This window comes from Mauremys reevesii, linkage group 3 (assembly GCF_016161935.1).
Source record: "Mauremys reevesii isolate NIE-2019 linkage group 3, ASM1616193v1, whole genome shotgun sequence".
Lineage (NCBI taxonomy): Eukaryota > Metazoa > Chordata > Testudines > Geoemydidae > Mauremys > Mauremys reevesii.
Genome location: NC_052625.1, coordinates 87653800 through 87670527, shown reverse-complemented (window position 1 = coordinate 87670527; position 16728 = coordinate 87653800). Strand labels below are relative to the sequence as shown.

The window sequence follows — 16728 nt, the reverse complement described above, 5'->3', positions numbered from 1 at the left end:
TAACTTAAATACCAGGATAGTGTCAGAAAAGTAACTAATGCTACACAATGCTTTTCTTATTTCCTATTCTTTGTCTAACTTTTATTTTATGCTGTCTGATTGTTATAAGGATTATAAGCATGTCATTGTGATCTTAGTAATGTTTAAGAAATTTGGAAAGATTGACTTTAAAGTAAGTCCTTACTCTTTAAATTTCCACCCATTTAAAAGATTCTAACCTATTTCTGGGCAGAAGGTTTACTTAAAAGGTTATTTTATCATCACTTCTCCCTCACAGAGAGATATACTAAAAGGTTTGCATGACAAATGTATTGAAAATATGCTTAAATAATAAACTGATCACTTTTGGATTTACTCTTAAGTGCAGTATATACTTAAATTCCATTTAAAGTAATAGAATTGTTACTCTAGATTTTGTTTTTCTATGTTGTAGTCTTCTGTGGTAACTTGATTCTGTTAAAAGTTAAAGTTGCTACATGAAAAATATATCAAAAAATAAAACATTTGTAAATCTTGAGGAAAAAATGTATACAAATATTTTGATTGAAATACTGAACTTGATTGACTATAAAACTTTCTACCTTTAGCTTATTCAAAGTTATCATAAGATTGATGGTTCCATTTTCCCCTCTCTGTGAGGGCACCATTAATAGGTGTGAAAGAAAGAGGGCACTGAAAAAAAGACCATCCTTTGGCTAGGGCTGATACATCAAGCAAATCCACCATTCATAAGCAAAGTGTAGAAAAGGCTGTTGATGTCCCTTGACGACATGATTATATCTATAACTGTCTGATGACACAAGACAGACAAAATAATGTCATTGGTGGAAGAGAGTCAACAGTGACAAAGGGAAGAGCAGAGAAGTGTTTTTAGAAGGAATAAAGAAGGTGGTAACCGTTTGTTTGTGTGGCAGATGGAAGGTTAAGAATGCAAATAGAGCAGAATTATTGACCAAAGTATCAGGGTACAACATGGGAGCAAAAAGACATCACCACCTAGTTATCACAAGATACTACATGGTAGATTATGGGTAACTCATTCAACATGAAGTATTTGTTCACTGTGTACATCTCCCAAATAAATAGGACACTGAGACAGAAAGAAATACATCATTCTCAAACACTGAAGTTGTGTCACATTAGTTTTCATTCAACAGATTGCAAAATATTTTACATCAATGAATTTAGTTCTTCTGTACCCTACCATATCTCAAAGGGCAGAATTATACAGGACATAATCCTTGCCTTGTTTCCTCTTCAATAGTATCATGCATGACATCTCTCATGGTAGTAATACTGATTAAATAGTGGGTAGTCATATTTACAACTAATCAGAAAGTTCAAAGTTGCTATGAATTTCCTGTTTTCGTTTAAGCAGCCTTGTTCACATGGGATCATACCAGTAGTTCCCGTATAATCTCCCTTATTTTGCTAATGAAAAGTAGTGAACTTCACTCATTTACAACTAATCAAATGTTTTGAATGCTAGGATTTTGTTTTTAATTGTTCTGCAAGTTGTCAGTTAGATATACTTCTCTGGAGATCTGATTCATTCAGGGAATAGAGCAAAGCCTTGATCAGAGACTGAAAGAAAGTTACCTCAAGTGACCAGTGGGCCACAGAGACCTCTCTTTTTTCTCTAGTGTGGGATGGAGAGACATCTGTAAGCATTACTTACCCTGCTGACTTCCTTAGGAGTCGACTCATCTGTGAGGAAACAAAACAAACAATTAGGCACTCTGGGAAGGTTCTAGAATGAATGTAGAACAAGCTATTGTCCTTCAAGAAACTTTTGTTCTGTTGTACAAGACTTTCTCTGATTTAGTTCATTATTTTGGTCGAAATGTCTGTTTTTACTGATATATATTCAACTGGCTTGCCAATAATTAACGAGTATAAAATTCCACACCTAGAACCACAGCAACAGTTTGATTAAACAGGTGGCTTCACTGTGTGCCGTAACACTTAAATTAGGACTCTATTAGACAAGCTGGGGAAGAGAGTTACCACCAGATCCCACATATGCAATGCTAGAAACTGAGGGCTTGATTCTGCTCCACTTGAAGCCAATGACAATACCCCCATTTACTTCTTTGGGTGCAGGAGAAAGCCTTAGTGACATCGATGTTGTTGTCTGGCATAACATTCAAAAAAAGAAGCATAAATTATAGAAATATATCTCACTATGTTTTCCATTTTTAGAATATATACAGGCTGTACTGTGCATTTTTTGAAGTTTACATTTAAAGTTATAAAGACAGATATAGAAACACGGCATATCTTTAAAAGCATTGTGCAACATTTCAGCAAGTGAGCAAAGGGAAAGTGATCATACAGTAAGAGACCCACTACCACATGAAGGTGATTGTGAATCTACAACCTCATGCATCTTCTGTTGCATAATTATTTCTTATAAGAAAACATGGAACAATCTGTATCTTTCTATTTTTGATCCCACAAGCTAAATTATTACTTTTTGGACATTAACTCCAAATCACAAATCGATTTCTTCATACAAAAGAGGTCATATCCTTATTGGATCCCATATGTATACATATTTGCATGTATCTGCCTAGATATGGATTTTCAAATACTGCATCTCTGCCAAATGCGGTCATAGCAATACTCCAGCATAACCACAACTGCCTTTATTTGGTCACACTTTGTTCCCCTGAATAGGGTTCATTGTATCTCATACCCACTATCAAAGGAATTTAAAAAAAAGTGTTTGTGACATAGTTCTGGACAAAATTTACAAGGAAAGTCTGATATCGTGTTCATCTCCCCAGATTTGTTTGAAAGATGCTAAGTAGAATAACAAATTTCATGTTTATGAACCAGCATTATGCCTTACCTTAGTTACAAAAAATAAATCTTACATTGAAGATTCTATGCAGAAAGAGTACAGAGACATGCCCAGCTGAGCCATTTTAATTAGTCCTGTTAAATACTTATCAGTGGACCCCATGCACTTCGCAATGTGACATACTCATTGTACATGGAAGTGTACAAAGACAATAGATCACCTTCGCTGGCTGGATCAGTCCAATGTGATTGTCCTTGCAATCACATAGCTTTCATAGCATTTCAAGACGTGATTCTCACTACAACTCCAAATGATAGCTAGAACATGGATAAACCAAATGCCACAAACCTAAAATCAGCAAAGAGTCTATCATGTTATATGCAGCCTGATTAGACCTCCATTTAAGATAGTAATTCCAATGTCATAAACACCAATCCATGGTTAGATATTGTTGTGCACCTTCACATTGTGATTTTAGACTCCTCTCTGAGCTAAATAATTTTAGGTGTATTATCTGCTTAATTTGAAAAAGCATTTCATTCTTCCTGTAAATGTTTTGTGCAAAGCTTTGGTATATGGGTTATCAGACATTTTGAGGTCTTGCAGTTCACAGTTAATTCCTTTATTGTTATTTATATTTTGTAGTAAGGAAACATGTAGAGGCCTCAATCAAGGCTTGGACCTTATTAGTGCTAGGTACAGGACATGCAACATGAATACACCGTCCCTGTACCAAAGAATTTACAATCTAAGCGCATCGATAAGCAGATATAACAAACAGATAGGGAGGAGGGGATGACACACACAAGAAATTAATGAGACAATTACGATTAGAATAATAAACAGCAGTCACAACACACTAGCCTCCTAGCCACTGTCTTTTTATTGGGGAGGAAGGGGGGGATGCATCACAATGGTAAGTTTTAAGAAGGAGTTTCAGGAAGGACAATATAGTGGTGTTGCAGATTTTTCCATTACGTTCCTCCCCGTGGCAACATTGGGAAAAGCACAATGGTATCTGAGGGAAAGCAGAGGTTGAAGGCTAGATGCTAAACAAGAGGTGACAGGACAGGGCTACGGCATCAAGGGTCTTAAAAGCAAAGACAAGTTATTCATTCAATATTCATAAACGGCCTATTCCAAAGTCCACTGAAGTCAATAGAATGTTTCCACAGTCTTCAATAGACTTCGGAGCAGGCCCAAAACCAGCAAGCTTTCGCGACAGACATGTCCCAAATGGAACTTAAACCACAGTGTTTAATATGTTGAGTTTCAATTCTTCCAAACTGAACTACATGAGAACTTTATTTTCTGCTCAGTATAAACAGAATATACTGGTACATTAAAATTCCAACTCTCAGTCTCCATGGGGAAAGCATGTTACTCAAGACAGAGTAACAGTAATTGAAGCAAAACAGTCCCCAACCCACATCATAACAATGGGCTCTGTAATAAACTGCGACTCAATTCTCTTCTATGTCTGAGAGTCACTTGGCACATGGGGAGGGTAGGCGGGACAAGCTGGCTCCCTGATTTAAGCCTAGCTCTGAGATAAGTTACAGCATGGGGCCACAACCTTCGGCATGCGGCCCATCAGGGTAATCCACTGGGGGGGCCACGAGACATTTTGTTTACTTTGACCATCCGCTGGCACTGCCCCCTGCAGCTCCCAGTGGCCATGGTTCGCCATTCCTGGCCAATGAGAGCTGCAGGATGCGGCAGGCCTCAGGGATGTGCTGACCACCACTTCCCATAGCTCCCATTGGCTGGGAATGGTGAACCGCCTTACTATAGAGTTAAAAGCTTAGGGCAAAATTCAGTCCCATTCTAGGTAGATGGTTCTCATTTAGTCCATAGGGATAGGCGGAATTGACAGAATTTGGCCCTTAGTGGAAAGAGGAATACCAAAACGCATGTAGTACACAATTTTCAATACAATTTTTTCATTATGTTTTGACCAACCAATCCACGGTGTCCATCTTTATTGCCAACTAAGTCCATGGCAAGTTTAAATTTTGGAGTTAAGAGACTGCAAAAAAGTGTGTGCTGGGAAAGTCTTCTATTATCATGATCTGTTAATTTAAAATTACTGAACAAAGTGTTAAATTTAAAAAAAAATCAGCTTTGAACTGATGGGGGGAAAATATCAGCCATTCCCCCACTTCCCCAGAAAGTTATAAACATCTTAAAAAACACGGTTTAAAATGAAATTTCTTCCTTTGTAATGACTGCTGTATGTTGTCACTAATATGACACTAAAAAATAAAACAATGGTCCATAAAATCAGTCCTTCCTTCACTTACCTAAGTGCAGGGTTTCAAGCAAGGGTCACACTAGAATAGCTCCCACTGGCTTGGCAAGACAGCACTTTTTTTTTTTTTTAATTTAAAAGAGGCTATCATCTTGTGCTCCAAATGCTAAACTTTCAATTAACATTAACTCTCTAGCTCTTATGGTTGAAAATTTTTCAAATGTGAACCAAGTCTAACAGTGCAGTGATATCTCCCTGATTCCACAGACAACCTGAAACAATGATTTGGAAAAGCATGACTTGCCCCAGTTTGTTTCAGTGGCTGTTAACACTGAAGCATAACAATGACAATTTCATTGACAACATTGTTAACTCTTGTTAAAATGGCAGATCATGCAGAAAAACCTGCATATTCTACAGTGAATGATCTCTCATTTTGGCATACCAAACAGATTGATCTTTCTTTGTGAGCAGAGCCTGGGAGAGTGCATCTACTTTATTTCCAGCTCAGTCTCTACCATCAGGGTGTAACTTAAGATATTCTGTAATAGTCTCTGGAATCATTAACACCAAGCACTGTGTAAAGAAAGGATCTGGGGAATTTAGTTCCTGCACTGTATGAGTTGCTAATGTCATCAACTGTTGCAGGAGCAATATACGTATATCCTGTTTTTCAGATATTAGAATCCTTTGGGATATTACTACAGTCTGGCTGGCTGTGGAGAGAAACAATGCTGATAATCATTCCTGCTATAGTTCAATATGTGTATAGATGATAATTCCCAGAAAAAAAAATACCTGGCTCTCAAGAGACAAAATATGCCATGTTCCTGGGAACTCTTATAATTAACTCGGCCACATTGCTCATAGTTGTGTAATACACCGTCTCTTACAATTGTGGTTTGTGAGGTACCTTCAATTAGTTAGCAGAGCTGCTTCCATCACACCTCTGAAGAATGTGCAATTGAAACAAGTGGGTTTGCCATTCTAAAAACTTGCAGTTGGGCATGTGTCAGTTTTCGAGCAGAGTTCCTTCAGTTAGGCTGGTGCTTAGAACCTAAAGACTGATAAGTTTCAGGAAATTAAGGTTAACATCCTGCAAGGAGGGAAAGGTAATAGTTCAACTACAAAATGGGGGGAATATAACCAAGTAGCTACCCAGCTCATTAAAGCAGTTACTTTTTAAATCCTTTTCCTGAATACTTTGCAAATTTACTTTAAAAAAGCCGCAACACCATCATACCCAGGCATTAACGACGCCACAAAGGAAGTGTGGGATAGTGAGGGGAAATGCCATAAGAGGATCTCAGTTTTAAGTGGTTCACAATTTGACAACTTTGAATGCCTCAGCCTTAGTATGTGTAATTATGACTAGCATCTCTACATATAGCACCACAGGTGTGCATAGCACTTAACATGGTAATTAAAGATAACCCCTGACCAGAAGAGCTTCCAGTCTAAACTAAACGTGGGAAGACTGGAGAGGAAACAGAGAAAAAGATTAGAAGGCTGAATGGAAAGAGTACATAGAAGGTGGTTATGGGGGATACAGTTTCATCTCAGAGTGACTAACACCAGAGTTACAAACTGACCGCTCAACCACACACCTCATTTGGAACTGGAAATATGCAATCAGCAAGCAGCAGAGACACACACATACAAAAAGCAAATACAGTACAGTACTTGTTAAATGTAAACTACTAAAAAATAAAGGAAAAGCAACATTTCTTCTGCATAGTAAAGTTTCAAAGCTGTATTAAGCCAATGTTAAGTTGTAAACTTTTGAAAGAACCATAACGTTTTGTTACGAACATTTCAGAGTTACGAACAACCTCCATTCCTGAGGTGTTTGTAAATCTGAGGTTCTACTGTCTTCTTCTTTCATGTGGCTTGGGTAGGTAGCAACAACTACAAATTTATATCTAAATTTGACAGCCAGCACATTACCGCAGAAGTGAGCTGCTGAATATCCTTCAGGGCCCCAGCAAAAGAACAAAGGGGACACTCAGATATGATGTGCTCTATTCTTTGTGCCTGGTGATCACAGTTGCATACAGGTGTTTGCCTCATTTTCTATTTAAAGAGGGTTTGTCCACATCTCCCATGAGATGTCCTGATGAGATTCAATCTGCATCAGTCTTTCTGACACAAGTCAAAACGGTGGTTCCTCAATAGGATCAATGACAAGTAGTTTGTTTTGAGTGAAATGTTCCATGTGATTCTCCATTGAGCCTCAGCATCAAAGTTGGGTGTAAGGGTCTTGATACGGTTGCATAGAGGGTTGCAGAATTATAATCTCATCTTTGGTGGGTTCTGCAGGTCATGGTGCAGTGGGATCCTTGCATTTGCATTAACAATTGTTAAGAAAGCGAGATGTCTGTGCAGCCCTTTGAATCTGTGGAGGCTTGATGTGCGATAGGACCGTAAGCCAGTCAACTGTAATTGGGAGGTACAGTACAAATCAAGCTACTTGCTAAGTTTGTTTTGGTTTTATAATATTTTGTGTAAAGCAAAAACCTTAATTTTGGAATTTCTTGATTTTTGTGCTTTCAAAGTTTCATCCTTCGGATATGCATATTTCATAATAGAAGATGTAAACGTCTATTTTACAGAGGGGGGTGATCCTCTCACAGCTGCACACGGGTAGACTAGAGTTGTAATGAAAAAAACATGACGACAAGCAGTCTTTCAGCATCTCAACCACAATTTATCTGATGGGTGTATTGAGGAGACACCTAGTAGGATGACCAGTCATTTGTAGTTAAGAACTTATTAGTAACAACAGTATTGTATTTTCCCTTGGGTGTTGAACTGCTTTCTGTTCTGTGCAGAAAAATAATGCGATACTATATTGGAATATGTTTCAGGTGCACAGATTAAGGGCTGATGTTTATGTTCAACAGGAGCTTTAGTGGGGGGAAACTACAATATGAAGTCAGGTCAAATATAGCCCAGATTTACACTTCACAGAACTCCATGAAAATCAAAGGGACTTCTGGGATATGAGTCAGGAGAGATTTTTGTTCCAGAGGTGGGGGGAGAGAAGAAAAGAAAGTAGTGGTAGTCTAAGCTTCACCCACAAACTCCACACACTTGAGATCCCAAAATGATATACTGCTCAAGGTAGAGTGGTCATCAATTAAAAATATGATAATGCATTCTCTCTGGGCTCTTTTGGGCCCCTTGAGTTTAGTTTGCTCATGTTTAGCCATGGATGATACAATACCCTCATGACTTATGAGCAGGCCTCTAGCAGTTGTGAGTGGACAGAGTCAAGTGAGGCCATAACATGATTCTTCACTGTGTCTGAGCACATGGGAACCACAGTGGTTGTGGCTTCCTGATCCCAAGCCACTAGCTCTGACACTAGTTAGAACTGCAAAGGAGGACTGGACATATTACTTGTATTACAGTAGTGCTTAGAAGCCCCAACTAAGATTGGGGACCAGTTGTGCTGGGTGTTGTACAAACATTAGGTGGGGGAGGAGGTGGTAGCACCACCTGTCATTAAGGATGCCTGACACTCATTTATAGGGCCCTGTTTTATGTTGCTTCTAACTTTGTCAAACTACAGTTTGGGCTGAAATTTTCCAGGCCAGATGCCTGACTCAGGCTGATTTTTGAAACTTTCAGACAAAACAGTTGACCCATTTCAGAGAAAAAGGCTAGTGGAAAATACACTGTTTTGCTCATGTTAAAAAAAATCTGGTGATCTTTTATTTGAACAGCTCTAGCTCCCCCATGCTACAAAGTTACACACAAAATATGTATGGTAAAAGTTTATTAATGTTATAAAGTCCAGCACTCAAAAGTTAAGAAATATCAGAATTAAAGTTTGCCTATGCATCCCTAATTTTGCCCTCTTGTGCTTATGCATGTTGATACATGGATCAACCTGCTTTGCAAATACATCAGGGTTGCATAGTGAAGGAGACTGTTACCTGTAGGACACTGGCCCCAGTAGTTGTGGTAGCTGGAAGGTGTGTAGTGAAGGAGACAGGGGATTACAGAAAGAGAAAAGGGAGTCTCGTGGTTAAGGCAGTTGAATGCTGCCCTGGAGAACTGTATTCTGTCCAAGACACAGCCACACCGTCCCTGGATGATGCTAGGGAAGTTACTTAAACCAATTTTTCACAGGTGGCCACTAATTGTGAGTTCTTGGTTTTATGGGGGTTAAAAAAAGACAAGACCCTAGAGTCTGTGTTGCAGAAGTGCTGAGCATTCACAGCTGCACCTGAAATCAATGGGAGCTATGTTCTGAACACTTAAATTATTGTATAAAGCGAAGTACTCTGAAAAATCAGGTCCTAGGCATCTCAAATTGGGCATGCCAAATTAGTGGATACTTTAACATTAAACTCTCTGTGCCTCAGTTCCCCATTTGTAAAAGGGGAATAATATCCACTCATCTCACAGGGGTGTGGTGAAAAATAAATTCATTAATATTTGTAAAGCACTCAGATATTATAGTGATGAGTGCTATAGAAAATCCCATGAGAAAATTAATTGTCTTCAGAGCAGGATTTGAACAGTGTGCAATAAATGAGGTTTTGAACTATGAGGATAAAACAAAATGTTGAGGAACCACTCATTGAATGTACTTCATCCATTCTATATACTGAAAGAGGCAGGGGTCCTGTGGAAAAAATAGTCTGGGATCATGTAATTAAGGTCCATATCATAATGCATACATACAGTGCACAGGCAACCTTAACTCTGGCATTTCTGCAACCTTAATAATGTGCTTTTAATGTAGCATGGCCATTTGTAATGTAGCAAGAGACAGTGTCTGCCCCCAAACAGCTTACAATCTAAACAGACAAGACAGACAAATGGTAGGGATATAACATACAAGCAGATTTATCATGATGGGCTTGTCTTCATAGTGCATTAGTCCGCATGAGAGGGGTCTAAACTCTAGTTGTGCACTAGCGTGTTGAGCACTAACTGGCTAGTGTGGACTCTGGTGGTGTGAACTAGAAGTTCCCTAGAACAAACTTTGCTGAAGAAATGCTATTTAATCACTAGTTTCATGGAAGCAATATTTAAAGTAACAACATCCTTGATGCCCTTAGCCTTTCTATCCAATTTTGGCAACTACTCCCAGCTCCTAAGAGCCTGAACCCAAGGAGATAATTACAAATACAGGGATGGAAAAAAGAGTAATAGTAAACAGGTCCTTGTATCAGAGAACTTCAAATGTCTTTATGTCTGTATTGTGTCAGAAACCAGGACTAGCTGAAATTACAATAACTAGCCCCCACTGCTTCCCCGCTGTGTTCCTGAACAAATGGTGAAGTACATATTGGTTGATATTGGCTGATGATATAGCGCACACTGTCAAATAAAAGGTGTTTGCTCACCAAGACTTTGCATGGTTGGATTAGGATTCTTTTTCCAAGGGATATGAGTTAGCACATACTGGGAGACATATTCAGAAGATATTTACAGAAGGTTGGCCATATAATTTCGTTTGCAAAAATGTAAAAGTGAAATTGTGTGCACTAATTTTTGCGCTCAGTTATCATGTTTGGTTATCATGACCACATGCACAAATTGGGCATTTATGTGCATAAATGATCTGATAATTCTCTGAGCCAGAGAGTCCTGATCCTCATGTAGGAATGGAAAGGACAGGCACTGCTTTCTCCTCCCTCAAGCTCTGAGTGACCCCCCTCAGCCATATATGGCAGGGGGTACAATCCAGACTATGTGCAGAGGAGAGGACAGGTCTGGGTGGCTGGGACAATGTGATGGGGAATTCTCACCTCTGGCCAGAAGCACTGTTTCAGAACGGACTCAGAACTGACTCAGAACCCAACTGGGCCATGCACATTGGGTGAACTCTGTACTTCTGAAGCAGCAAAAAAAGGATTTAGTACTGTAACAGGAATATGATGTGATGGTCTTGTTTCACTGTATTGTAGAAGCCCTGGAAAAATTTCAAGTTGTATTCAAATATTTTTACTTCAGTTCTGCATTTTTTCCTTTGGTGCCTGTTATGTTGCTCTCATTACTATCCATTTTATTTATTTGCCATATTTTCACCTGTAACTTTTTTATTAAGGAAATAAACAAAAAAATATTCCTGTGCCACAAGAGAAGAAATGAAGTTATTATACCTCTGAGAAATTGCTCCAAACTCCCAGCTTCCACTTCTCATCAGCCACAGAATATGAAATAGGCTGAGGAGCTTTGCTTACTGGCTTACTTACTGCCGCCTATGTCTCTGAATACATTGAAAAGAAACAGATTTGTGCTGAACTTTGCAGTGGAACTCTCAACATCTGCAGAGAAGTCAAGACTGAGCAGTTCTCTCTTCTCTTAGACCAGCTGACAAGGGAAACAAAAGGAAATGTCCTGGGGGAATAGTCTGCTAACGTCAACAAGGGTAAGAAGATCATTAGTAGTTGAGATGATAGGTTATCACATGGGAGTACCATAGTGATCCAGTGTGGAGCATACTTACATCAAGGGAATCATTTAATTCCCTCTGAAGGAACCCTGCTGTAACTACAACATACGTACATTTGTATTAGAGACGTATGTTATTTATTTTGCCCAAGGGACTGAAAACAAGGAATTAAAATGTGTTCTGTGTCGTTTAAATAAATACTATAATAGAATAAAAATGACAGAATAAATGCTTGTATGCAGTCATTTTAGGATTTTCCACTGACCTGTTTGTAATCCCAGTCCAGGATGTGGATGTGGGTTATATATTACAGAATAATGATATGCAGACAGTTCAAGATTTTAGAGTCTTTGGAAAATGGCAAATTAAACTAACATGATAAAGTATCAGCAGCTCACAATAAATCTGAATGATTTAGCACTCATCACCCTTCTTAGCAATATCGCTACTGGGAGTAAAGCATTTTTCTCTGCTATAAAGAAATTACTTATCTGCTGATGTCTGAAGATGTATGTTGTAACAGATTCCCACACTCACATCCATTCTCCTAGTGCGTGACCGGTGGGAACTACCAAAGCTTCACAATTTGGGGGACAGACTCCTCACCTCCACACTAGAACAGTGCAGGAGTCCCTAGAGTTAGTTCCTTTTTTAAAGACACTAGAAAGCATTAAAAAATATCCAAATGTACCACCAAGTCTGGGGGTACCGACAGGAAGAACCCAATCCTCAGTGCATTGGTTACTTCTCCATCCCTGGGCACCTCAATGTTTAAGGTAGTGGTTCTCAAACTTTTTGCATTGGTGACCCCTTTCACATAGCAAGCCTCTGAGTGCAACCCCTCCCCCCCATATACATTTAAAATGGAGTTTTTTCATTTTAATTTAACAGGGGTTTGGGGATGACAGCACCCACACATGGCAGGGCTTGTGACTCCCACATAACTACTTTGTGACCCCCTGAGGGGTCATCACCCCAAGTTTGAGAACCCCTGGCTTAATGGAATCCCCTTTTCATCTCTCTGGTATCATGACTCTCCATCAGCACTTAAGTGCTGGAGGGAGACAATGATATGTACCATTGACGTTTGGAACATCAGTGGTTCCTTGGTGCACCAGTGCTTATCTAGTTATCAACACTCACTGAAACTCCAATATGGCTGCAAAATTGATCAACTGTGGGTTGACTAATCCTATGTTTGTCAATTACAATTTCACTTTTACAAATTTCATTCGCCATTCTGGCTGTATGTCTCTACCAACACTGGCCCACCTTTCTAATGTAACCAAGTGCCACACTTATAGCTTGAATAGGAATTTTGAAAAACAAGTTTGAGTATGTGACTGATTCTACAGAAATCTTCTGCATATACTGCTGCATCTACCTGTAATGAGGAACTCAAAGAGTTTATTATATTGTCTGCAACCACAGTTCAGTTTGTTTCTAACTTTTCATAGCCAAGCAGAGTAGCATGAAATCTCTCATATGCCTCAGCTTAAATTTTAGAGTATTGTGAGAGTGAGTTAATATTTTTACTGAAAATAACCTAATTCTTTTCTAACTGAGTGAGGGAGGAGCGACTTGCCCAACCCCACTATCTCCCCTCCCAGAATTATCTGGGGAGGTAGTTTTCTTTAATAGGCGTCCAAGAAACTTTAACAAAAGTTTGTCTCATCAACATGCAGCCTGTTCAGGCTCCTTTCTGGTGGTAGGGGGTCCCCAAACAAACTTAAAAGGGAAACAGAGTCCCAAAAATCTGTCCCAGGGCATGGATCTTACCTCAGAGCCTGAGTGAGTGAAAAGGGTTCCTTCAGAGTGTGTTTCTTATGGGCTTGCAGACTGTGGCCTTGTGGCTTCTCAGTCAGACTCACCTCTCAGAACTGCTTCAACTTTCTTACAAAGGAAACAGCCGTTTAAGGTTCCTTTTCTGAGCCAGGTGTCTCTGATTGGCTTGTTTAGTAACCCTGCTCCAGGCTTCGAGTCTCCCGCAGAGCAGCTCCCTCACTCCCTGTCACATCCTTACATATCCTTTATCTACACACACTTCAACAGTTTAACATAAAAGATGGATTTTTTAAACACACAAAACTAATAAGAAAGACACAAGAACTGTCAATTGTTTAAAAGTGCTAAATAGAGAGTATGAAAAAGGTTATATTACTCTTTTACTGACGTTGCTGTATACATGCAATGTCTAATATTTGATTTAGGATTGTGCCATAAACAATATTTACATACCAAATGGAAAAATAGTAAAAACTAAATATTCAAACTTTACCTTCCTGCTAATTTACCACAGAAGAGAATAAAATCCCTCCCAGTCTTCCATGCACACAAATAGAGGTGTGTACCACTGATAATCCTTGCAGCAGTTATTTAGTCCTTACTCTTTCCTAACAAGTCTTTTTCAAGGTCTCCTCCTCAGAGCTCTTAAAGATACCCAAACAGTCTCTTCTCTGTCTAAAGATTTCCTCCTCAGAGCTGAAAGTCCACACCCAAATTATCAGAAGGCAAATCCAACCTTCTCCATTGCAGTCTGACATACAATCCCCCTCACAAACATGTTATTTCAGAAACTTCTAAGTCCTCTTTCTAGAACCCCAGGCAAAAGATTAAGGAATTTACATTGTGAAGTTACTATGGTAACTGCTGTGTGTCACATTTAGAATGTCTTGAGGCTCTGTAGATTCCAGCTCTACAGTTCAGATTTCCATCCCATGTAGTTAAGATGATTTTTGGGGGTCCAATTTAATAGGAATCTGCAATCAGAAGTGATGAGGAAAAAGTGCTCAACATCCATTAGCACTGAATTTTATGGGAGCTGTTGGACACTTTACCACTTTTGAAAATTAGGCCATTTACACAGATGCCTAAATATGGGAGTGGGATCAAGTAGAGAAATGAAACTTCAGAACAGAGCAGAACCACTACAGCATAATAATGAAGCAGTGAGCAAGAGGTGCACAAAAGCAAACACTTGAAAAAAATAACTAACAACTGAGAAAAGGAAATGGAAAGTCAAAGAAAACAGCTTCAGACAGGTTTCAGAGTAGCAGCCGTGTTAGTCTGTATCCGCAAAAAAAACAGGAGTACTTGTGGCACCTTAAAGACTAACAAATTTATTTAAGCATAGCTATGCATCCGAAGAAGTGAGCTGTAGCTCACGAAAGCTCATGCTTAAATAAATTTGTTAGTCTTTAAGGTGCCACAAGTACTCCAGCTTCAGACAGAGTTGCTACTTGCTGAACCACTCTGCGCAGGGGGAGAAAGAATAGAGATTCTGGGAATATTAAGAATCTTAGGGAAAATTCTCTATTGCAATTGGCTGTGACTTGCTTCACTAATTTCTATAGGAATTATCTCACCTGCTTCCCTGGTAGAAAGAGCACATTCTGCCATTCTTACCCAGAGGAAATAGAACAGTATCCTACTTCACAAGTAATCCCAGTGAAATCAATGGGTCTATTTAAGGAGTGAAACAGTACTCACCATAACTATAGGTGGCAGAATGTGAGCCAAAATGAAGACAGAATTGTGAAAAAAAAGTAAACTTTGAATAAAAAAGCAAAAACTGGGAATTTAACCCTCAACCTTTTGAAACAGTCAAGTCAGGCATTGCAGTGTACTAGATTGATTTCCATAAAGTGAACAGATGGCATAATTAAAATTTTAGAAGAATCAAGTATTTGTAAGTTCCTTAGAAAACTTTCACTAGATGAAAAAATTGAGATAGACAAAATTAAGCTCCAGGATTCTACATGACATTAAAACACAAGCAACTTTTCAACATTTATAAGACCAAAATTTGTGAATTAGTTTTAAAAAATATTAACTACTGCATTATGGAACAAAACTACTCAGGAAATACATTGAAGGGACTATAAACCAATGATTCAGTTTCAAAGACTATTTCCAAGTTGTAAAATGTTTTCTGAACTGAATTGCTGTTAATTTCATTTGAAGGATGGAAGATGAGGAGTAAGCAGTCTGTAAAAGAACTGAGGGAGGAAAATAGTTCTGCACGTTTGTTGGTCTCTTTGCATCTTTCTGCCTCAAAGCCACTGCATTAATTTGAGGGATACAATACACTTAGTGTGCAAAACTGCCTTTACATATATATTAAATATATAAAAACAAAATTACACTTTAAGCATAATCTATGCAGAAATACAAACCTTATTATCTAGGGTGAAGGTTCTCATAAGATAAACAAATGGTCATCCAAATGTCTAAAATACATTTGCCAAGGCTTTTTAATGTAATGTTAGATCTGCTTATTTGACACCCAAACTGTTTTACTTTACTGTCCATTTCACCAACTTGAATTATTATACTGGATGGGATTCAACTAGGCACCATATGATTTCAAACAGCTTGTCTTGCTTCCTATTGTCTTGGTTCTAGCATCTGCAATGGCTTGATTCAGTAAGATGATGTCTGCTGATATTTTAATTTACACAAAGAGATGAAGATTCCTTGTCACCTACAAAATGTGAGAAACTCGGTCTATTATGAACGGGTGACAGACTAATGACACTGCGAAAATTCAACTTTCCCCCACAAGCTAATATGCAAAATTTGCATGTAGGTTGCCTTACTAAGATAGATATCATTTCTTTCACCTCAGTTTTTATTAGCATAATCTGGAGTGTAGTGAAATTTGCCTCTTTTAAGCCCTTTACCTCCTCATTCTAGATAAACATTCAACAAAATAAAACAATTACATGACAACTGAATTATATTCTCAAATTTTCTTTTTTTAGAAGACAGTGTCAGTTATGGGTGTTCTACAAGAATGTGTACATTAAAAAAACAACAGTAAGCATTTTCCCAACAGTCAAGGTCAATGCATGGACCAAGCCTGTTAAAAATTCTAAAAGGCGAAACTATGAGACAGCATTGCCCAGCCAAAAGTGTCCTTCCGAAACTTCCTCAGGTCCAAATTTGTAACTAGAACTCTGAGGAAGAGGGAAACATGCATGTAGAGTGACACTGTGGAGAGGTCATCTCAAAGAATTTTGGTAACAGGTGAGCAACCTTCACTTCAAGTAGCCTCTGCACAACCTCACACTTAGAAGTTTGGTAAGCAGTGCTCCTCGCTCCAGATGCTGAGGCCTCATTTAATTGGGATTGCAATATTGCTTTACCAAATGAATAGTGTGATCTAAGAAATAATTTTCTGAGAAGTATGAATTGAGATTCAAGTAGCAGCTCTAGAGATTTCTAATATTGGAATATGTCTAGAAGGACATGAAA

General features: G+C 38.6%; 1 protein-coding gene across 7 annotated transcripts in view; it reads right to left on the bottom strand.

Annotated features, from left to right (window-relative positions):
- PDE10A (phosphodiesterase 10A) overlaps positions 1-16728 on the bottom strand; it is a 300539-nt gene that overhangs the window by 128032 nt on the left and 155779 nt on the right. For 6 of the 7 annotated variants that reach the window (XM_039529760.1, XM_039529761.1, XM_039529762.1 and 3 more), the window contains one exon: positions 1679-1707. In XM_039529760.1, the coding sequence (XP_039385694.1) occupies positions 1679-1707 (29 nt within the window). Of the gene's footprint in view, positions 1-1678; positions 1708-13750; positions 14049-16728 lie in introns of those variants that run through there. The other variant, XM_039529766.1, reaches the window with a different exon arrangement.